This window comes from Ustilaginoidea virens, chromosome 3 (genome assembly GCF_000687475.1).
Source record: "Ustilaginoidea virens chromosome 3, complete sequence".
Lineage (NCBI taxonomy): Eukaryota > Fungi > Ascomycota > Sordariomycetes > Hypocreales > Clavicipitaceae > Ustilaginoidea > Ustilaginoidea virens.
This window is the reverse complement of record NC_057318.1, coordinates 1,423,339-1,445,654: the sequence shown is the minus strand read 5'-3', so window position 1 is coordinate 1,445,654 and position 22,316 is coordinate 1,423,339. Positions and strand designations below refer to the sequence as shown.

At 55.3% G+C, this 22,316-nt stretch overlaps 8 protein-coding genes across 8 annotated transcripts; 6 read left to right on the top strand and 2 right to left on the bottom strand.

The window, feature by feature from the left end:
- Positions 1-1,051: 1,051 nt before the first annotated feature.
- On the top strand, positions 1,052-1,354 carry UV8b_03695 (uncharacterized protein; the record flags this gene model as incomplete). The annotated part of the gene is made up of 1 exon (XM_043141193.1): positions 1,052-1,354. One exon carries the CDS (start codon positions 1,052-1,054, stop codon positions 1,352-1,354), a length of 303 nt encoding a protein of 100 aa, XP_042997127.1.
- Positions 1,355-2,870: 1,516 nt separating this feature from the next.
- Positions 2,871-4,153, top strand: UV8b_03694 (uncharacterized protein; the record flags this gene model as incomplete). The annotated part of the gene is made up of 2 exons (XM_043141192.1): positions 2,871-3,443; positions 3,557-4,153. The coding sequence occupies 2 exons, from the start codon at positions 2,871-2,873 to the stop codon at positions 4,151-4,153; spliced, it is 1,170 nt and encodes a 389-aa protein (XP_042997126.1).
- A 5,822-nt stretch (positions 4,154-9,975) lies between these two features.
- On the bottom strand, positions 9,976-10,224 carry UV8b_03693 (uncharacterized protein; the record flags this gene model as incomplete). Its single annotated transcript, XM_043141191.1, has 2 exons — positions 9,976-10,047; positions 10,135-10,224. 2 exons carry the CDS (start codon positions 10,222-10,224, stop codon positions 9,976-9,978), a joined length of 162 nt encoding a protein of 53 aa, XP_042997125.1.
- A 55-nt stretch (positions 10,225-10,279) lies between these two features.
- UV8b_03692 (uncharacterized protein) lies at positions 10,280-10,930 on the top strand (the record flags this gene model as incomplete). Its single annotated transcript, XM_043141190.1, has 1 exon — positions 10,280-10,930. The coding sequence occupies one exon, from the start codon at positions 10,280-10,282 to the stop codon at positions 10,928-10,930; it is 651 nt and encodes a 216-aa protein (XP_042997124.1).
- A 4,221-nt stretch (positions 10,931-15,151) lies between these two features.
- On the top strand, positions 15,152-15,661 carry UV8b_03691 (uncharacterized protein; the record flags this gene model as incomplete). Its single annotated transcript, XM_043141189.1, has 1 exon — positions 15,152-15,661. One exon carries the CDS (start codon positions 15,152-15,154, stop codon positions 15,659-15,661), a length of 510 nt encoding a protein of 169 aa, XP_042997123.1.
- Positions 15,662-15,768: 107 nt separating this feature from the next.
- On the top strand, positions 15,769-17,690 carry UV8b_03690 (uncharacterized protein; the record flags this gene model as incomplete). Its single annotated transcript, XM_043141188.1, has 2 exons — positions 15,769-16,124; positions 16,217-17,690. The coding sequence occupies 2 exons, from the start codon at positions 15,769-15,771 to the stop codon at positions 17,688-17,690; spliced, it is 1,830 nt and encodes a 609-aa protein (XP_042997122.1).
- Positions 17,691-18,453: 763 nt separating this feature from the next.
- On the top strand, positions 18,454-20,406 carry UV8b_03689 (uncharacterized protein; the record flags this gene model as incomplete). The annotated part of the gene is made up of 2 exons (XM_043141187.1): positions 18,454-18,654; positions 18,859-20,406. 2 exons carry the CDS (start codon positions 18,454-18,456, stop codon positions 20,404-20,406), a joined length of 1,749 nt encoding a protein of 582 aa, XP_042997121.1.
- A 1,514-nt stretch (positions 20,407-21,920) lies between these two features.
- On the bottom strand, positions 21,921-22,284 carry UV8b_03688 (uncharacterized protein; the record flags this gene model as incomplete). The annotated part of the gene is made up of 2 exons (XM_043141186.1): positions 21,921-21,943; positions 22,056-22,284. 2 exons carry the CDS (start codon positions 22,282-22,284, stop codon positions 21,921-21,923), a joined length of 252 nt encoding a protein of 83 aa, XP_042997120.1.
- Between the last annotated feature and the right edge of the window lie 32 nt (positions 22,285-22,316).

Here is a 22,316-nt window from a genome sequence, read left to right as displayed (position 1 = left end):
CAAAACTCAGCAGATGCTGCTGGGATGCTTTGAAAGCTGAGGCAACCTGGCTGTCATGGTTGCAAGGCAGCAGTCACAGCCCGGTGGAAACCCCGGAAAGCGCGCGACATGGGCGCGGCATGGGCGCGATCTGCGGCGTAACTCGAGTTTCCTTGAAGACGGGAGACAAAAAGAAAGGTGGCGGCGGCTTTGAACAAGGGACGAGGCCATGCCCATGCCATGCCCATGCCCATGCCATGCCACATGCCAAGCCAAGCCCGGCCCTATGCATGCATGCATGCATGACGCGATGTGACTTGGCGGGAAGCTAAAGAGACAAGGGCATCTGCGACGCTTGTGCCGTCGCTGAGCTCTTTCCCCTTTTTTTTTTTTTTTTCTTTTTTCTTCTCCTTTTTTTTTCTCTTTTTTTCGCATTTCTTTTTTTTCTACTTTCTTTCTTCTTTGGACTTTGGTAATGGAGTGCATTTCGAGACAATGTTGAGCTGAGCAGTTGGAAACAAGAGAAACGTCTGTTGCCCTTTAATTTTTTTTTCCCTTCCTTCCTTCCTTCCTTCCCCTCCCTCGTTCCTTCATCGAGATAGATTCCCCCCCCCCGACACGGGTCGGTCCATGACGCCAGGAGATTGGCATCCAGGGGTTCCCATCTTGTTGCCGATTTGCCTGCGTGGAGCGGGAACAAGGAGAAGTCAAGACAGAAAGCCCACTCACCCACCCTTGGTCAGTTCCCGAACTTCCCCCATGCATTGCAAGCCAGGCCCACGCTTGTCTGGCTAATTAGCACGGAAGTACGGATACGCAGGCACTAGGCACTAGGCACTAGGCACTAGGCACCAGGATATCTATCTCTCCCTGAAATGCGCGCAGTCGCCTGCGATTAATACCAAGCCGGCGACACGAATGGCCATGCCCAGCCGCCAGCCAGCGCAGGACGCTAAACATGCAGCAAGCCGCAGCAAGCAATTATCGTCACGGGTCGCGCCAAGTCACCCCACAGGGCATGCTGCATATATGACGGGAGTGTGCAACACGGAATCCAGCTGGACCAGACGCCATGGCGGGAAGACAGGGTATATATGAGGTGAAGGCTGCTGGGGTGCCCAGAACAAGCAAATGGCACAGCAAATGGCACAGCAAATGGCACGGCAAATGGCACGGCAAATGGCACGGCAAATGGCACCTATCGACTCTCGACTTTCTCGATTCTGCCGTGCCTGCCGTGACCTACGGGCGTGGGCGTACTTTGTCGTCCGTACCAGTTGACATCTACAGAGAGCAAACTCAGCAAAGCAAAGGTCTGGCTGGCGCCACCTGCGGAAACCGAGATATCTTGCGACTAGGGTACTATGTCCCCTAGTATGTCAGCAACCTGAATTGATACCTTGGCAAATCTTTTAGCCCGGGCCTCTTTTGACCATTCATGTCGTCGCGCGTGGCCGCTTCGCCGCTTCCAGGCACTAACCTTGAGGTTAGGTACCAGACCTTACCGAACCTAATCTAGCGGTCTGGTCTGTATGTACTGTACGTAAGCTAATCTGGTGTCAAGACTGCCGAGACTGCCGCGACGGGCCCAACGACCTCTCCAACCCCCAAAAGTCTAAAGCCAGTGCCACAAGTCACCTTGACGTCTGGTCCTAGAATGCCCGTCGGAGGTGCCATCAAGAAAGCTGGCACCAATCACGCAGGTTGGCTTCGGGGATCCCGACCTATCGAGAACTTGCCAAGTAGGGAGGTACCTAAGGTAGGTACCTACCTCTAGGCGAGACGCCCCGTACTCCGTACGCCCCCGGTGCTACCCCAGGACGTTGGCAAAAACCAAAAACCTAAAAAAAAAAAAAAAAGCTCAGCCCCTTGCTCCTGTCAGGTACCTAAGGTAAGGTACCTAAGGTACCAGGTACGCACTGTATCGGCCCCGTTCCTGGCGGTCTTCAGTCTGGTGAGCCCCGCCCTTGAACCAGCTCCATGTCTCCACCGGCGCCCGCACAGGACGACAGGCGGCGGCTTCTCAGCTCTCAGCTCTGAGCCCTCAGCTCTCAAGCTTGCTAGTCCGGCCTGGCATGCATCAATTGGCTGGCAAATGACTAAGCTACATGTACGCTACCAGATGTTTGCCGCCGGCCGTGGTGCTCCACTGCAGCGCTCGACTTCTATCCTTGCCCGCTGTCGCGTTGCCCATCTTTGCTCTTTTCAACTAGCTCTTCTCAATTCAACCCCCCCCCTCCCCCCCCCCCCCAACCTTCTCCCCCGCCCACCACCTCGTCAAACCAAACATCAATCCATCTCTTCTTCGATAACAACAATCTTGTCCCAGCCATCTACGTCGATCTCCGTTTTCCACAAACCACCAAGCGGCAGTTTTATAGACGTTTCCTCTCTCGGCTATCTGCAGTTCATCTTCATCTTCAACGGCGCCTCACGAAAGTCTCTCGGCACAATCGCACGTGGCACACCCACCAGGCCGTGGACGGCGGGGTCTTCGTTGGGCTGGAGCTCGCCCTCCCTCCCTTCCTCCCTCCATCCCTCTCTCCCTCCCTCTCTCCGTCTCTTCCTCTCTCTCCCGTCACCAGGTTGCGGCGCAGTGTGGGATCTTGGATACAGTTGATTTGGGCTCCATAGATGGCATTTTTCAAAAAGCGGGATTCTGTACTGAACAGCCGGGACGTATGCTTGGCCGCCAGCTTTTCCTCGTTTCCTTTTCTTTTCCCTTCTTTTCCTTTTCCTTTTCCTTCTCTACCTTCTTTTTCCCTCCAGTTTTAGAACGTGTGGGGGCCCCCGTTGACTTCCGACGACGTTTCTACGTCCCATGAGGACCCGACACACCATCCCAAGGCGTGGGCAGCATCAGCATCATACATCCAACTTTGCCTAGCACAATGGTCCACGAGCCACCATCATGGCCCTCTGTACCAGATGCTTCGCACGCGTCGTCAAATTCACCGTGGGCCATGGCGGAGCATACGCCGCGCAAGCCCACGTCCAGGAAGCGGCGCCTCCTACCTGCGATATCTTTACCCGTGGCTGTCGTCGCCCTCGCCGCCCTGCTAAGCTACCCCGTTGTTGCCGCGCGGGATACTCTGGAACCGAAAAGCATCACACCGGCCTCCCCCGACAAGCCGACGTTTCCTTCATCCGTGGCAGATGCGACAACTGTGATACCTACGGCGAGTTCGATGCCTCTTACGGAGCATGCCCTGGAGCTGCGAAATGCCCCTCACGATGGGCGCGGATTCGGAGACGACGTCCCTCCTACTGGCGGCGGGAAAGTCGTCAAACGATCGGCTGCTACGAGCAGCAGCAACTCACCTCCCCTACCTTCGCCTTTCGATACCCCAGTTCCCTCCGCTTTTCAACTTCCCGGCAGAGGGACCTCTTGTCCCACTTTTATATACACGTTACTCTCGAATCCAACCTTCAAGAGCTGTTACCCTCTCTCTATGCTGATGCAGGTGAGCTTTTGCATGATTTGTTCAGTCCACCCGCGCGGTTCCCAGGCCGCAGTGCGACGAAAAACGGTGTTGCATCGCTGACTGTCCCTTCCCCCCCTTCCACCAACTACAAGACCTCGACGGGATTCTTCAATGCCGAGAAACAACTAGTGAGCCTCGTCCGAGTGCTTGATGCCAGCTGTGCCGCCGATGTCACCAGCTGCAGCTCCTTCCTCGGCAAAGCGGCGCAAAACTTGACCGCAGACGGAAACTGCAAATCCGAGTTTGACCAAAACCAGACTCAAGTCATACAAGCCTACCGTGGGTTGAAAGCCTACAAAGTTCTTTATTCGGCCACTTGCCTCCAAAACCCGATTACCAACTCGTATTGCTTCGCCAACGCCGTGACGAATCTGTCGACCCCGTCAGATTCCTACCTGTACTTTATGCCCTACGGCCTTGCCTTGCCCGGCGCATCGACACCGACCTGCTCCTGGTGCACTCAAAACACCATGTCGGTATATCACTCGGCAGCAGCCGATAGAAGACAGCCGGTTGCATCCAAGTACGAAGATGCAGCCCGACAGATCAACACTATATGTGGCCCCAACTTTGTGAACCTCACCCTGCCGTCACCCGCGAGTGAAGCTTTGGCCATTGTCATACCATCATATATTGTTGTTCTTGCAAACGCGATTTTCGCTGTTGTACTATCTACCCGGCTCCTATAACCTCTACAGTATCGGCGATGAAAAGCCCCTGGGAGAAAGCCGGAGCTTGTACATGAGCCTTTGCGCACGTCGAAGTCCCGTCGTATTACGCCAAAATCTCCAGCATTGAAAAGTCCATACGCCTCCTTGAGCAGGTTTTCTACCTTTTTTTCCTTTGCTCCTTGGAAAGAATGCCACACGACGACCGACTTTGCGCTGCCTCATGCTCCCTGCTCCCCGACTTGCTCTCATGTCGTCTTTTTGTTGATGCATCCTGAAATCTACCCGACTTTTTTTCTAATTTTCACAAATTGGCCTTTTTTTTTTTTTTTGTTTGTTTCATCTTCGCTGGCATTTTATCCTTAAACGGTAGCGTGATTGGCGACGGCGTTGATGTCTCATTGGAACGGGGATTTTGTTCCTTGCCTTGTTGGATAGCACGGGCATGTATCTATGGGCATGTATGGGATGGTTTTTTCTATTTACATATTTTTAGTTTCATTTTACTTTTCTTCTTCTTCTTATCTCGTCGGAAATAGGACTGTGGTAGATTGGTCGTTGCAAAAGGGGGGCAATGACAACCATGTACATATGGCGATGACAATATTGCAGGTTTGCGGACTGGAAGCTTTGTCAGTCCGTGGGAGCGGCCGCTGCCGGGGACCGAGAGTATATATCATCTGCGCTCTGTTCTCCTGTTGCTTCTTTGGACGACATCTTGTGCCGTTGCCACAGTCATGGTCGTAGGAGGAAAGCTTCAACGCCGGGGCGTCTTTGCAATGGTCTGGTAGTTCTCAAGTTGGAGGCTCCAACTTCTGCTCGCGTCTTCAACCCACCAACCGCATCGAGCTCTAATCCCCGTCTCTCCCCTTCCTCCCTTCCTCCCTTCCTCCCTTCCTCCCTTCTTCCCTTCTTCCCTTCTTCCCCCGCCAGCCGTACTCTATCAACCCAGAGGCGTAAAACGACACTCGTCGTGGCACGAAACACGCCATGCTGTGTCGAGACGAGACAGCTCGCCAGGGCTGGAGGGGCCAAGCATTTCCTGATTGATCATAGACTGCAGAACAGGCTACGGGGGGCTCGGTGAGCATGCGGGGGGACCAGTCCTTGTGCCACCATGGCAACCCCTTGCTCGGCGACCGTTATCACGGCTCCTCTCTGCTGGCACCAGCTGCTCGGATGTTGCGCTGCGTAGGGTAGATGAGCGCGCCCCAGGGAGGCAGGTACGTGAGGAAATGGTGAAACCTCAAGCTGTAAAGAGGTTAAAGAGGTCAATGTGTGTTTGTAGGTGGGTGGGAAAGGGGGGGGGGGGGGGGTCAAATTCGTGCCAGGTTGGTGTATTCGCTACTGGTGCGTGCCTGCTGGCATGAATAATTAGTGTAAATAATGCAGTAGGCGAGAGGATATGTTACTTGTAGTCCCAAAAAAAAAAAAAAGGTATAAACAGGAGCGGGTCGTTTGTGGTTCGGCCGGTGTGATTGGTGTCGTGATCCAAGTTGACAACTTGGAGGGATTGATAAGAGCGTTGCAGTGCCTTTTCCTTTTCTTTTCTTTTCCCCCCCCCCTTTTTCATCTTGCACCATGCTGGCCCCGAGGTGTCGGATAGAACGGCCAGCTCTCAGGTTAAAAAAAAAGGGTGGCTTGGGGCCGGATTATGATTTTGTTCCAAGACGGACGGCTGACCCTTGAATGCAAAGCCTGCAGTGCGTTCAAAAGAACTTCTGCTCGACACGAACTGACCATGGCCATCGGCAAGATTCATGAGACGACGAGGTGCAGGCGTGTCGACACGCCAAGACGGCCATGGGAGGGGCGCTTGCAGCTTGACATCAGGTAGCCCGATGGTGATGGGGGGTTTTGTTTTGTTCTCGGAGTCGCGGACAACTCGTCCTTGCCGTAGAGAGGGGAGCCCGTCAACAAGCGGTGTGGAGAGGAGGCGATGGGTGTCCAGCTTTGGCAGCAGGCCAAAAAAAACAACCGACGTTTGCAAACGCCCTCGTGGCGATGAATGGTATTTTTTTCCTTTCTTTTTCTTTTTCTTTTTTGACGTGGAGAAGAAGCCGGCGGCCTAGCTCGGGAAACGTTTACGGAGTAGCGCAACGAGCACAGCAGCAAGGTTCCATCCCGGGGGCCGGTGACCAGTGACCCGGCGGTAGTGGTGATGGTGACGGTGATGGTGACGGTGATGGTAGGGCTGGCGTTGTCGCAGCCAGAGGGATTTTGTCTCTTGTCTTGACCATTTGATTTGATCGGGGCAGCATGCGCGCGTGTGGTTTGTCTGAGGGTGATGGGAGCTGAAGGGGATTTGGGATTTTGACAGCAAAGCAGATGCCCGTTTCCATGGGGCCTGGCTGGTTGGAACTTGTGATGAAGTCATACTGTAGAAGTCAAGTCTGGTTGACCGACTGGCCGGGGCGGTGGGTGGTGGACAGGAGTTGCCCACCAATAAGAGCAGCCCATCGACGGGCCATTGAGAAAGTGTCAATTGGCAAGTGTTGGCAAGTGCTGGCAAGTGCTGGCGACAGACAACGGGCAGAGAACGTTTGAACTCTGCTGGCTCTTTCCACCTCCAGGGATGTGTTCAATCACCTTTTCCCCGCTTGCCACTGGCCGCCTATTTACTAGGTGACTGACTGACTGACTGTCTGTCTGTCTGTCCTACGCAATCGGACATGCGGCCCAAGTCAGCCTCGGTGCCATTGATGACGATGGCGTCTTGGTCAGCTTCTTCTGTGCCGAAACACGAATCACGGAACATTGGAAAAACCCTTGCGGAGCTGCAAAACGGCCGAGCGTTTCGTACGAGTGGGGATTTCGCACGCTGCTGACCTCTGCAGGTCTGGCATGGCATCATCCCGAGCCTCTTTCAGCATGACGACCAAGAGTGACGAGACGTGACAAGACGGATCCCAGAAATCGTTGATTTTGACGTACATACAACCATTTGCCCCTTTGTCCGGCTCTCCCGCGCCTAGGCACCCAAGGTGCAAGGTTACGTTACGATACAGTACGGGTACGGTAAACCCCTGCTCCCACCTGGAACAGGGCGCTTGGGCATTTGTGGAGGACCCCTTGCTCCGAGGCCATGCATGCATTTGTGCAACGACTTTGCCGCAGCTCTCCCCTGAAAGAGATACGACCTGAACCAGAAGGGACGATCCGTCAATATCCCCTACGCATAGACAGGAAGAAAGCAACAGAGCAACAGAGCAACAGAGCAACAGAGCAACAGAGCAACAGGCTCGCAGGAAAAGGAACCATTTGACAAAGCTAGAGGGACCACCTAGCAGTCTAACTGACCGGACACGCCCGTCTCAGACTCCCGGCTTGACGAGGGGGGCTCTTTCTGACGATGTTGCTTGGTAAATACATAGTACTGTTCTGTACTTTCTACACGCCCCAACACGCTCCAAATGCGGCTCTACCCTCTCACCAAAGCCACATTTTAAGCTGTCTATATGGCGCCACTTCACTAAAGACGGAGGGATGGCATGGCCCTTTCGGGCGTGGGGCGGCCAGGATTCAAACGCATAAACCATAACCCGACCCCCTCGCCCCCGCGGACCTTCTTGTTCCCAGACGCTTGGGACCAAGTACATACCCCCTGAGCGAGACCAAGACTTGCTGAAGCAGACTCAGGGGATGATGACTTCACCACTAGTCTTTGATAGTTTTGCGTTCTTGGCCAGCTTTGTCGGCTGGTGCTGAAAAGGTCGTAGAGCTAACGATCTTGCTTAGCCTTCCAGCCTCAGCTTCCTCCCTCAGCCTCCTGCCTCAGCCGCCCCCCGGAGCTACCAGGGTCAAGGCAGGGAGGGCGTCTTCCTACTTACATACATACCCAAGTAGGTACAAGCTTGCTTCCGGTTCCTGACGGCTTGCTCATCCACTCGCTCCATACGGAATACACCCAGAAGGGAGGACAACGGACTGGCAGTCAAGGTATCCTCTGGGATTATCGCCGTCTGGCTCCAGGAAAAAAGCATTCCAAAGCTGAAACGCATCGCCGGCAGGCCCACGCATGCATAATGGCTAACTCAAAAGCTTTGTGCAGCTGCCGCTGCCTCGGACAGTCAGTCAGTCAAGTCCTCCAGGGCATTTGTAGGAGTGTGCCAATCTCCGAGCCGTCCTTGGACCCGTAGCGATCGCCTTGGTCGCATCGGGGATAGTCCACAATCCACGGTGAACAGTCGAACCAGGGTGGTCTGCCCAAGTTGTACACCTGGGCAGATCTGTCATGCCTAATTAGTTTGCCTCCTCGTTTTGACGGCGTCCATTTTGCATGGCTCGCCTGGAACCCGACATCATCTGGGATGTCCCCCAAGGCGCAGACGGACGTCTGGACTTCAGAGCACTCTGGTTTTTTTCTCTAAAACGATGAAGACGAGAATAGCAACTGCCCGCCCCTGGTGAAACATGAAAACTGTCTAGATCTCTTCTCCCTACCTTCCATGGCAGGGGTACGGAAAAAAAAAAAAAAAAAAAAAAAAACAGGCACGAGATAACGGAGGCTGTTATACATACCTAGTCTGCGGCATCCAGGATAACCCGATCGCAAGCTATTCAATTCGTTTGAACCACCTCCCCCCCCCTTCCCCGCCGTTCTCATTCCTGGCCCAAACTTTAGGCGCTGACCTTGACCGCATCTGCCATGCCATATTTTCTTTTTCGTTCACCTTTCAGATCTCAGCTGGTCACCCTAAAAGGGCAGACGAAGACCCTCGCTACTATGGCTGTGGCTGGTCCCTGTAAGTTGGACCTGAAGAATGCGCCATGTTTTGAGAAACGGCTATTCATCTTGGAGCCAACACGGTCAATCTTTCTACACGAGATCCCGACAGTGCCGTACGTCGGCGATGCTTGGGCCGGTACTTCGATCGAGCCCCAGACTGGATAGTGTAGGCGCATTCGCAAGGATGTGATTGCTCCGCGCCAAGCGCTACAGCATACTACAATAACTGCATCCCGACCCAAGGTACGGTACGGAAATATATGGTTAGGTTACCAGGTTGCTGGGCATGCACTAGTCTCTGCGTCTGACCGTTAGTCCCGACTCCCCAGGCTTCGTGCCATCAAGGATGTCATGTCTTGTCCACGCGCACCCCGTTCTGGTTTTTGCCCGCCTGGAGTTTTTCATCAGTCATCTACGGATTCTTTGGCCTTTCAGTTCATCTCCACCCGAGGGAGTATACATAACAGCCTCAACCTAAGACACTTGACTAATTGTCCAAGTCGGGCTTCTCGGTGCTGATTCCGGCCTCCGCCATTTCCGCATACATGCGGTTCGACTGTCAACCAAACATCTTCATTCTCTCGTAGCCACCCAACAAGACCCAACCTTCAAGTATCCGGGCTCTTTACAAGTCCACGGGGGCTAAATCTGGCAGCCCTGTAGGGCTCCATACTCTTGGGTCTCCCTCACCTACCGTTGTTGCTGTCGCCGCACCGACTTACTCTTTTGGCGTGACGGCACACGCGGATGGTCTTTAATTTACCCCAAAGCACACCACTTGACACTGAGACCGATCCTCTCCACTTCTTTAGCACCTGCATCCATACTTTGTGGACGGTAGTACTCCCGGCTCGCTGGCTGGCGCTTGAGACAGCCCCGTGCCTTTCACCTTTCCATCTAGTCGACAACCTGGCGGGTATGGAGCTTGGGAGAAAATGCCCGTTTACTTTGCTATACTGACCTTGGACGGGCCAAAGCCGCTGCGATTCCTTCAACCATGGTAAAGACCCTTCTTACAGTCGAATTCATTCCTCTTCAGCCAAGACGAAGCAACAAGACGCATACAACCGGTTCTCTCGACCTAACGTACCGCCCGCTTCCCACCATCCTGGCTCTACAATCGAAGAAATCCTTTCGACACGCTTCGGCCGGCCGTGACGGTTCGTTCGCGCGCCTCCTCTTCGGCCTACGCATCATCAAAACTCTTCGGACCAGTTGTCGTATAAACAAAAAAACTTGCCAATAGACGTTCCAACCACCTTCGGCTGCTTACACCTTCCAGGACCTCATCCCTGCAAAGCTGTATATTGGCGTATTCCCATTTGAAATCGCTGGAACCGGAGGATATTGCTTGGTCCGCCATGTCTGGCATTCCGAATCCCCTTGGACCAGACAGAGCAACGGCACCGACAAGCATCATGTTCAGGCTTACCATGCGACAACAACCACAAGCAGCCAGGGCTTGTGGGTTCGGTGGCAGGGACAGAAGAGTAATCGATCCTCCACCTATTGTACAATTGTCCGTGGACGGTCCGTCCTTAACCAGGGATCAAGCTAGCTCCTACCTCCGCTACGAAGGCTATGTAATGAACTGCTCCATCTGCGACGAAACCGGACTGCGTGACGCTTCGTTTATGCCAGAAGAGTACCAGCACCAAAGACGGCTGATGGGATCGTTGGTCGGGACCCCTTTTGTTGGTCAAGATGAACACGGAACAGAGGGGTGCTTTTTCTGCTTCTCGGACCTCTCTTGTCGAACTCCTGGAGCGTTCCGGCTCAAGTTTACAGTCATCATGATAGATCCTTCTCGCGCCGGAAAAATCCGCCACTTTCCGGTTCTCACAGATATTACGAGCGATGTCTTTTATGTGTACAACGCCAAGGAGTTCCCCGGGATGCTACCAAGCAGCAGTTTGGCCAAGAGGTTAAGGGAGCAAGGCTGTATGATATCCATCAAGAAGGGAAACGATAATACTCGAAATATCACGGGACAAGGCGATTTATCCGACGATGAGGAGGAAGGAGAAAGCTCGCAAGGACAACAGAAAAGGCGTGCTATTCAAGACTAGCCCGGCCCGGCAGCCACAATGCCGCGACACCAAAAGCTGCCAAGACAACTGTAAGAAGAAAGCTGAAAAGAGTCATTTTGCTATTCGCGTTCCGGAATGTAACTAGGCCTCCATTGTGCCTGGTCAAAACAAGACGGCTACAAGGACACGCAGCGGAAACGAAAAGAAAAGACAGAGACAGGAGACATTTAGAGGATTACTTTGTTCTTTTATATGTGGATTTATTACTGCGCAAGACGGGACGCGTTGGGGCAACAGACATATGGCATTATATAGGTACCCTGTTTTATCCTGGACAGCCCAGCCCGTATTAGGGTTGGTGCAGTTGGTTCAATTTTTTTCCAGGTGCCGCGTCAGGTGGAGAATTCCCAAGAAAACCGATGATGATTCGAACGCGACGGGGAGATGATTGCGTCGGCAGGTTTTGATGATGTCAGGACGAGTCGCATCTCGACTGGTCAAATGGGGAATGGCGTTGGTCTTTTCACCAACAGGAGCGAACAAACAGCTCGGGCCCGTACTACGGAAATACCGCGTACTCACCATGATGAGGGTATGGGGTCTTCCGCGAAGCAGGCTAGCTGGAGCATCAAGTCCGCGAAACTTGACGATTCGCAAAGGATGGAAGAACAAAAACAACACCCTTTGGAAACGGTTTGACGAAGCCAAGGACCGCCGGTCTTGGTGGTTCTTTGAACAGGTAAAACCGCTGACGGAACCAAGCTAGAGCGCAGCGGCCAGGCAATCACGGGTCAAGTAATGGTCGCCACTTGGAGAAGACGAGTTGTCAGCTGAATACCAGATATGGCTGCGCAAGCAGGACTCGACGACATACTGCTGCTTCTGGGCAACTTGCTACACCTTGGCAGAAGAGTGTCGACGAGACGGTTCGTTGTCGCCTCGTGCGAGGTTGTTGTTGTTGTTGTTGTTGTTGTTGTTGTTGTTGTTGTTGTTGTTGTTGTTGTCTAACGAGAATTGTTTGACCATGTCGTTTGACAGAGTCAGAGCGGCAGCTGCGTGTTTGTTTGACGAATGCGTTGAGCAGGCGGCTTCTCGACAGTCTAGGGATATGTACGAGATTTGACAGATGGGAAAGGGGGCGCGAGCGTCTCGGAGGCTCGACTTCCGAGCTTGTTTGGCCCGAACGAGCAGCTGTCACTCATCGGACAATAACTTCCAGATTCTAAAGGGGGGGGGAGGGAGTGGGCAGGTCGGGGGTTTGCCATGCGATTAAATCCCCTGCCCTTCCCGTCCCCCTCCCATCTCACTTCCCATCCCAACAGGGGCCGAGACCCCTCTCTCATGTCAAAGGTCAAAGATTTTCCCGACTAGGGCTGTCAGCAGCCGCAGTGCAAGGGGCATTCTGGAGGAAGGGGGCTCATGTCGGACACAATGAGGAGGCGCAAGGCATCTTTGACAATGCCCCTCACCATGCCCTGTCCTGTCATGAAAATGAAAAGGTTGGGATATTAGAGCCGCGGAAAAGTCCTGCATGGCCTTTTGAGCCCCCTTGCCTGTTTTGCACCGAAACATGCTGGGCTATTGGCTTGGTGGTCTCGTGCAGTGGGACAGCTTGTGCATATTTAACGTCGCTGTTTCCCAATCTCAACGGATGCCCGCTTGCAAAACAATGTCGAGACCTGAGAAACAAGTTTGGGTGAAACTTGGAACAAGGAAACGTGAAAGCCCGGGGTTGGCAACATCCAAACCAAGTTCTGATGACCATGTCCTTGGTCGTACCGTACCGTACCGTACCGTACCGTACGGACCAGACCAAGGATCTGGCAAACGAGAGAAGCAACACCAACACACGAGAGGAGATGAAGGTGGATGAAACAGGAGCATTTGCTGATGGAGATTAAACTACCAACATGCTTTCATCAGCACCATGTGGACGGAAAGGATTGCCATTGCTGATTATTAGGCTCCGAATGGGCAGGCGTTGCGCAACGAACACGTTTTCGTTTAATTGAGCTCCCGGGAGGCGTGGTGTGTAGGAGGAAGTGACTGATCATTCTGGACGGCTTATTTGCGGCAAGGAGGAGGATGCATTCGCTGTCCAGGCGAATATCACGCCGCACTCGGCACTCGGCGCTCGGTACAGTACCTGAAGAGTCAAGACGTTACTTACTGTGCTACAAGTCTCGACTGTCTCCCGCAGATGGAGTTCAGTCAATCGTGGACCATGAACAATGCCAGCATATGAGACAAGGCTTGCGGCCTCGCGGCACGGACGCGCAGCTATGTGCAGTGGCTGGCGGATGCTGCACACACCACGATGAAGAATTTGTGGGAATGGCACGGGCATTTGAATTTTTCTTGGCTGGCTGACACTCGAGTCTCCAGTGAGTCCAGTCCAGTCCAGTCCAGTCCAGTCCAGTCCCCAGGGGAACATTGAGAATTTGAGCAGAGAGGATCGTTATTGTCCGCTGGCTGCTGGCTGCTGGCTTCATCACCGCATCACCGAATCGCCGCGTCACCGAGCCACCGAGAGCCACCGGCACGCAACGGCGGCAAGGACAATCGGCATGCCAAGGACCGGCGACGGGGTTCTCGCGACGGGTCTCGCAGCATGACAAGCAACGCTCTTGCTAGGAAAATGCGGACCTGCCCACTGCGGCATGGGCGCTTCCTCATGACCGCAACGCAGCGTGGGACGGTCAGTCATGTCAAGCCAGGTTGAGACGAGATCGGCCAAAACCGACCCTCAGATGACAGGACGGCGGGACCGTCCACGACGGAGCATCTAGGCCTGGCTTGTTGCTGGCTGCTGATCTTTGAAAAGGACCCCAAACAGGAGTTGCTGGTTGGTTTGTTATGTTGCTTTGTTTGCTTTGTTTGCTTTGCTTGCTCAGATTCCGACTCTCGAAGCTGGCCAATCGGGTGGCCAGCACGCAACCCCTCCACCCCCCCCCCCCCCCCCCCCCCCCGCGCAGCTCGCTGCTGCATTAGCGCGTTTCATGGTGCGCATTTGCGCTGGCGCTGCGCGCATCCCGCTGGCCTCGGCGAGAAATCCCAGTTGACAACCGAGTCTGGTATGCATCAATGATGCATGTTGGGTTCTATGTTGCCACTTTGCTCGTTGCTGGGCTTGCTTCGTCCGATCTGATTTTCGTGTTTTGCCTCATTTGGCATTTTTGTTGTAGGATTTGAAACAACGCCTGCCTCCGCATATGTGCATGCTGTCTCTCTCTCTCTCTCTTTTTTATTTTTTTTTATATTTTTTTTTTTCCTTTTCTCTCTCTCTTTTTTCCCTTGTTCTTTCGGCGCAAACCCGTCGAGAAAATCGAGAGCAAGTACTCCGTATCGGAACCCCGCCGTTGGTCAGTTGCCAGTTGCCTGCCAGATGCCAGCCTAGTTGCCTCCCAGTTGCTAGCCCGGTTGCCTGCCAGTTGCTTGCCAGTGCCTGCCAGTTGCCAGCCTGACTTGCGCTGCCATCTTGGCTATCAGTCGTCATCGTCGTCTGGTTTGGCCGCCTGATGGCAAGTCCGTGGTCGTGCCTTGCGACGGGGCGTAACCCGACCGGCGCTTGGATCCGTCTGCCGATAAGCAGCAAGACAAGAGGCATCACTCCGTACTCCGTACTATGTGCGTAAAACCTCGAAGCCTTCCTAGTAAAGGCCCCCCCCTGGTATTTTGGCGCCAAGGAAATTTGTCCAGGCACAGCTGCGCCAATCGATAGTGGTTGGGGGGGAGGGGGGGTGGGGCCGCCCAAATTCATCCCGCCGAGCCCAGCGGCCCCACCCGGCGGGCTGCGTGCGTGTGCCTGCCAGCTGCCTGCCAAGCGCCAACCAACCAGCTTTCCTCCTGCCTGTAATCCGCTTATCCGTGCCAGAGCCAACCGGTGGCAACCACCATGCAATGCAAATGCAGGCACCAGCTCGAGGCGACAACCCTTGAACAAGGTCTCATTGAAGCTTGGTCGGATAACTTCCAGGAAATTTTCTTGGCCACAGGGGGTTTCCTTCAGCCGCTGGCCCCGCGGCGTCAAAAAAGATGTGGACATGATCCCAACCCATCCGTTCATCGACAAAAACGTATGTACCTCTCATTGCCAGCGCGCCTAGCGATCCGAAGCGAAGCGTCAAATTCAACAAGGGCCAAGGTCGAGCAAGGTTGGCCTTGCACGTCCCCCGGACCGGACCGGACCCTGTCCCCCTCCCCTTCTCCCATCACGAGCATGGAGCAGTTAGCAGTTAGCAGTTGGCAGCTGGCACCGTGATGGGAGAAATGCGGTGTCACAACAGCAACCTACAACTCACGGGTCGGAGAGTCGGAAAGTTGGGCTGGATGCAGGGGCCACGCACAACTTTGCTCGGGGTAGCACTTGGCCACCACCCGCCCTGGTTGGTTCTTGTTTTCTTTCCTTGCCACTGGGTGTGCCAGCAAGGCCAGGAGGAGAGGATGCCAGGACCAGACGAGACCAGGACCAAGTCCGCCTTCGGATTCCCATATCTTGACCTCGTCCGACGTCTTTGTCTCGCTTCTGTTCCTCCTCCAACCCCCTTCTTCTCTTCGTACTCTGCACCAGCTGCCGAGCACGTCCTCTCCTTTCCTCGTTCATCGCCCATACAGCAGCTAGTTCTGCTTGGGATTCGTTCAAGTCATTCTTTCCTCCGTTTACCAACCCAAGCCGCTGGTTCTGGTCGCTGGCGCAAAGACATCCGCTTCAACACAATCATTTCGGTGCTCTGGCAACACCGTGAACCATTTCCCATTTCCCTTGAATAACAAGTCATTCCTCTTGGAAAGCGGCGCATCTTGACCCAGAACCCGGGAATCCTCCTTTGAGCCGTCGGTCTGCAAGCACAAGACGCCCCGGAAATCACTCAACCGCCATGAAATTCTCCACCACCACGGCCGTCGCGGCCCTCCTCGGCAGCTCCTTGGCTCTCAAGGATAACCCAGATAAACGAACGTTTGCTGTCTTGCGCTTCACAAACAAGCAGCTTACCAAGGGCCGCATGGATCCCATCGTCACGCCAGGGCGGGTCTCAACCCACGTCCACAGCGTCATGGGTGGAAGTGCCTTTGGCCTTGCATCTACAGGCAAGGACCTCTTGTCCTCCAACTGCACGACCGCGTTGGTCAAGGGGGACAACAGCAACTACTGGTTCCCTTCGCTGTATTTCAAGGATCCCAAAACCGGCAAGTTTGAGGACGTTGAACTGTTTTACGCCAATGCCTACTACTTGTATGTTCCTTCCTTCTTTCCCCCGGGGTCTTGCTCAAGCTGCCACGCGTTTTCGTGACGGCTAACCGTGTTTCTTGCGCCAACTTGCTCAGCTTCGATGCCTCCAACGACGAAATCAAGGCCTTCCCTGTCGGCCTGTCCATTGTCAGCGGGGATCCGACCCTGCGGAAGCCCCCGAGTCGCGAATTCATGTCCAACCTGGACCCTTCCAAGGGCCCGGTAAATCCAGTCAAGTGGACGTGCCCTCGCACGAATATGAACCAGGAAGCTTGGCCAGCCAACTCTGACGGGCTGACGGCCGGGATTGGCGACCCCAACAACAAGGGCGAAGGTGTGGGATTCCCCGACGTCGACTGCGACGGCTTCGCTTCCCCACTTCGCGGAGATATTCACTTCCCTTCGTGCTACAACCCTGCAGCCGGGTTGGCAAACTTCAGGGAGAACATGGTTTTCCCCAGCGACGCTGGAAACGGCAAGTTGGATTGCCCCAAGGGATACATCCACGTCCCACATATCTTCCTGGAAGTGTACTGGAACACCCCCGCTTTCAAGGATCGATGGCAGCAAGGAAAAGGATCGCAGCCCTTTGTTCTTTCCAACGGCGACGCGACTGGCTACAGCAACCATGCTGATTTCATGGCTGGCTGGGATGAGACCCTTCTGCAAAACATCATCAACCATTGTGACAAAGGCACTGCTGGCATGGACCAATGCCCGGAGATCAAGGGCGTCAACAAGAACGAGTGCACCATCGAAGCCCCGGTCAACGAAAAGGTCGGCGGCCTGCTGGATGCTTTGCCAGGCAACAACCGCGTCACTGGTTGGTCCTATGGCGGTGGCGGCAGCGACGGCGGCAGCAGCAGCTCATCAGTTGTTTCCAACCCCCAGCCGTCCGAGTCTTCTGCCCACCAGCCCGCCTCTTCGTCCGCCTCTCTGTCCTCGAACAAGAATCAACCCACCTCGCTCAGCACTCGTCAGGACGACGGCGGCCGGCCCACCGCGACATCAGAGGCCCAGAGCACCGCGCACCCTTCGGACCCAGCCGCAACATCGGATGGCGCTTCTTCGTCCAAGGCAGCACTGCCTACTGCTCCGCCATCAAACTGCGTCCCAGTTACACACACGGTGCGGGAAACCGTCACTGTCACTGCGGCGATGCCCAGTTTGACTAATCAACCCGTGTCCAACTCGAGTCGCACGGCTGGGGACTTCAAGTATGCCGGGTGCTTCAAAGATTCCAGCGATCGTGCTCTAAGAGGCGACATTCGCCCCAACCTCGGGGCCGTCAGTAACGTAAAGTGCGTCACGCACTGCAAGTCCGCGGGCTACGCACTAGCCGGAACCGAATTTGGCGGCCAGTGCTACTGTGGAAACGAGCTTGTCGGCTCTGACCAGGTTGATGATTCAAAGTGCAATACGGCTTGCGAGGGGGACAAGGCTGATATATGCGGAGGAAGCTGGGCGCTGAGTGTGTTCAGCCTCGACGGACAGGTAAAGTTGGGAGGCTCCAAGGGGCGACGGCGTGCTGTCGAGCACCTGCACCGACATCGAAGCCAGCGCCGTTGAAGCGCCGTTGAAGCCCTGCGACGCCAACGCAGCTTTTGACAAAGGGCGTGGAGGCCGGATGAAGGGGCACATTTTTTTTCTTTTTTTATTTCTTTTTTGGGTCAGGGGTCACTTGGGGGTGGATATTTCACGAACATATTGATGCAAGACTTGAGCATTTTTGCAAGAGGCTGTTGGATATTTTCGATTCTCCCATGTGTATTTTAAAAGATACGCTTATTTGATTTCTTGCCTCGTCTTGCCAAAGGGCCATTTGTCGGCTCATTGGCAGGGCGAAGGTCGGCCCTGCGAGGCAATTTATTCGCCGTCATTAAACCCCCCGTGCGTCTTGCCCGTAGGATGGGGAAGAAACGGGACGTTTCATACGGTTTAGGCACACGAAAATTCGTTCATTTTCGAGGTCTAATCCGGGCACAATGAAAGGCGACGCAGGTGCAGACCTTTCCCGGTGACTGGTTTGGGTGGTTTGATAATATCCATGCTTGCAGGGAAAAGGAGAGGAGGACTTGGTCTGGCGTCGATGGCTCGAACGATAAACTCGTGGCGGATCGGCTAAATATCGGACAACGGAACCCGCCTCGAGAGTCGGAGCCGACGACGAATATTTATCCATCCTTCCGTTCTGCCTTTCAACCCACACGGATCAGAAGTGCGACTCGCGAAATGAGGTAGTCAGTCCTTTGATTTGGTTTTGGGCTTTTTTTTTTTCCTGTTTTGTTTTGTTGCTCACCCCTTTTTTTTTTTTTTTCTGGGGGCGCCCGAAATGTCGCTCTACCACGAGGCTGCCGACATCCTGTCCACATCGTGCCAAGAAGGAGGGAGCCTTAAATCGAGGGTTTTTGGCCGCAAGACGGTCAAATCTCCTCCGAATCAGCTATACGCTCTAGTTTGCGAAACCTGCAAATGGAGCGCCATACTCAAAGAGGTGGTTGAGGGAGCTGATTTACTACGACATGAGCGCAAGGTTTGTTTTTCATGGTGGAGAACACCCCCCCGGCCCCCCTTCCCGAAATTTCCTTTGAAAAAGAAAAGATTATGTATAAGGAAGGAAGAAAGGAAGAAAGGAAGAAAGGAAGAAAAACGGAAAGAGGGAGAGGGAAGGAAAGGAAAGGAAAGCATAGAAACGCGTCAAAGAGAAAATGCTTGCGCTAAAACTAACTGAGGGCAGCTCACACCAGCACTGGCATTGCTCCTCGTCCATGACTTGCTACTCGCCAAGGGAGGGATTGCGCTACCCCAGAGTCACGGGCTCAGAACCAGCATTGACAGACACAAGGGACGCCTCAGCTCCGAGTTCACGCGGGCCAGGGTACGGCGCAAAGCGCCTTCTGTGGAAGCCCTCAGGGCCAAGGTTGAGCTGGACGCAGCGGGCGAGGAGGCAAAACACCCTCGATGGGTGCGTGTCAACGCCCTGAAAGGCACCCTTGAGGAGCAGCTGGGGACGACGTTTCGTTCCCACACGACGGTCGGCACCATCCAAGAGGTCGTTTCAAAACAAGGGGGAAACATGCTCTTCCTGGACGCTCATGTGCCCAACCTGCTGGCCGTCTCACCGGGATGCGACCTGAGCAAGACGGAGGCTTACAAGAGTGGGAAAATTATCCTGCAGGACAAGGCGTCGTGCTTTCCCGCCTACTTGCTAGACCCCCGGCCCGAGGACGGGGATGTCGTCGACGCATGCGCTGCCCCAGGCAACAAGACTACACATCTGGCCGGCATCATCCACGGCCACACCCGGGAGTTTGCACCGGCACGGCAAACGATATTCGCCTTTGAAAAGGACTCCAGAAGAGCGCAAACGCTGGAGAAAATGGTCAAGACGGCGGGTTCCGAGCACATGACTCGTATCGGGCGTGGTCAGGACTTCCTGCAGGTCGATCCGACGTCGGAGCGATACAGGAACGTAGGCGCTTTGCTTCTCGACCCAAGCTGCTCGGGAAGCGGCATCATCGGCCGGGACTCCATGCCTGCGCTCCACCTGCCAAGCCAGCCGGTGTCGCAGAGTCACGGGGGGGTGGCCGCCGCGCCGAGCAGGAGGAAGCGGAAACTCGCTCAGGTCGCGGGCGAGCCCGAGGAGCGCGTCATTCGCGACGACGATGGAAACGAAACCGTGGTCGGGTCGGAACGGGACCTCGCGGAGCGCCTGGAAGCGCTGTCGTCGTTTCAGCTCACCCTGCTGCTTCACGCCTTTCGATTCCCGCGGGCGAGAAAGGTGACGTATTCGACCTGCTCGGTCCACTCGCAAGAGAACGAGCACGTCGTCGTGGCGGCCCTGCGGTCCGATGTCGCCAGGGAGAGGGGGTGGCGCATCATGCGAAGGGACGAGCAGGTTGGCGGCATGAGGTCCTGGCCGGTGAGGGGACTGGCCGAGGCCTGCGGGGGGGACGAGGTGGCAGCCGAAGGGTGCATCCGCTGCAACAAGGACGACGGGCACGGCGTCATGGGATTCTTTGTGGCGGGCTTTGTTCGCGAGGCTGCCGAGGGGGGCGGAGCGGACGGGCCGTCCGTGCGAGACGAGAGCGGCGCCATTGCGCGAGACGTGCTGGAAAAGCCGGCGTCGACGACGACCGGTGCAGCAGTGCGTCTGGCGGGTGGGGGTGACGAAGATGCGACGGGAGGCAACCGGGGGGGAGGGGAAGAAGGGTTGCAAGACGGCGAGCAAGACGGCGAGCAAGACGGCGATGAGCAGAGCGAGTGGGGAGGGCTCGATGATTAGGAGGCGCCTGCGCCTTTGCCAATCGATGGGTGCTGCCACGCAAGGAGCTGGGATGGATGGTTACAGCACACGGGCTTCGACTGGTGCTACATGGGAGGCCAGGTGGAACACAAGCAAGCCGTTGACCATGATGATGATGATGATGATGATGACGATGATGATGATGGTGTGCAAGATGCGCAGTTTGGGCTGCGAGGTTTGTTGGCGGAATCACGTGTCCCAGTTTCCAAACTCCAAATGACCAAGCCAAGTTGACCGACAAGATTGACCGGAGGCTTCAATGTTGCTTTGGTTGGACAGGTAGGTTCAGGTACTGTGTTGTACTCGGCCGCGGGTGCTCGGTACCTCAGGTACCCTCTGACTCGGGGATGAGCGAGACCCAGACAAGGCACGGGCATTGATACTGGTCAGGGAATGACGGGAATGGCCGGGGAATGTAGGAGGTACCTACCTGTACGGAGTACTCCGTAGTGCCTGGCTGAAACGGGCGAGCTAGGGGTGGCCCGACACAGGGCAGGCAGGCAGGCAGGCAGGCAGGCGCGCGGTCCCGATCAAGCCCCCCTCCCTCCCGCAGCAGCCACCAGGCATGACTCAGCCAGCTCCTGCGGCGGCAGGGGGTCTTCAAAACAGTACGCGTACTCCGCACTCCGTACCCGTACGGCCATTGGTCCACGGTGACAAAAGCGCCCGCCGATTTCTGGGCGTGACAAACTTGGACGGGGCGGGCACTGTCGGGACTCGGGGGCCGAATGCGGAGCAAGTTGCGCAGTTGCCCGTGACGCCATCTATGTCATACGGTAAGCGGATGCGGACAGCCATTTTTATTGGGGGAAAAAAAAAAAAATCCTACTGTGTAGTTTGGGTTTCATCACCATTCGATTTCTCGACAAAAGATCCCATCGAATCCCGAGTTTGCTAGCAGCCACGCACGCGCTGTTGGCTGGATGGTTGGGTGGGGGGGAGGGGGGGTTGCAGCGGGGGGTTGCAGCGGGGGGTTGCAGCGGGGGGTTGCAGTGGGTCGCTAATCTCGGCCGGGTTGGCGGAGATTGGGGCGGTCTGCCACACCGAGCGACCTTGTCCCTGGTCGGGGGGAAGCCGGGGGTACCTAGCTCTGGCGGGCTTTGCGGTGGCAACTTTGGCGCAACTTTGCTTCTACGCGAAACAACAGCCCGGCCACGTGGACTAGGCACGGCTGCAAGGGACCTAAGGTCGAGTCGCTCGCTGCAGACGGGTCGCGAAAGGTGTCGCAGCCGGCTGAGTCCTGAGAGGAAGAAAAGCCTCCATTTTGCTTTGCTTTCTTCTTCTTTTCCTTCTTCTTCTTCTTTTTCCTTCTTCTCCCCCCCCCCCCCCCACCCCCCACTTTTTTTTTTTTCTTCTCCTTTTTTTTTTAACACCGGCGGACGGCTGCTGCACAGGGGCAGTCAAACCAGACGCACTCACGGGAGGTACCTAAGGTAGGTAGGTAGGGAGGTAGGGAGGCAGGGAGGCACCAGGTACCTAGGTAGGTTGGTTGGCTAGATGAGAATCGAGTTGGTCGCTGTGCTGTGTTGGCTGGGTGTTGTGTGTGTGTTGTGTGTGTTGTGTTGTATCTCGGGACCGGTCAGTGTGCCAGAAGCTCAAGGTACGTACCTAGGTACATAGGTACATACCTACCTCAGGATATCGACGCGCCGTCTGGTTGGAGCTTGGCCCCTGCTGTGTCGCGCCGTGTGGCGCTGTGCGGCGCTGTGCCGTGCCGTGCGGCAGCAGCCTGTCCATTCCCGAGTTGACCTTTGCCCCGTGCCCCGTGCACCCAGCCAGCTTTACCCGGCCGTAAAGGAGCAAGGCGGCGGATCGACCCTGTGGCCCCGCAGTTTGATGATCGGTAACGTGTAACATGATGGCCGTCGATGCTGAGATGGGGGGGACAT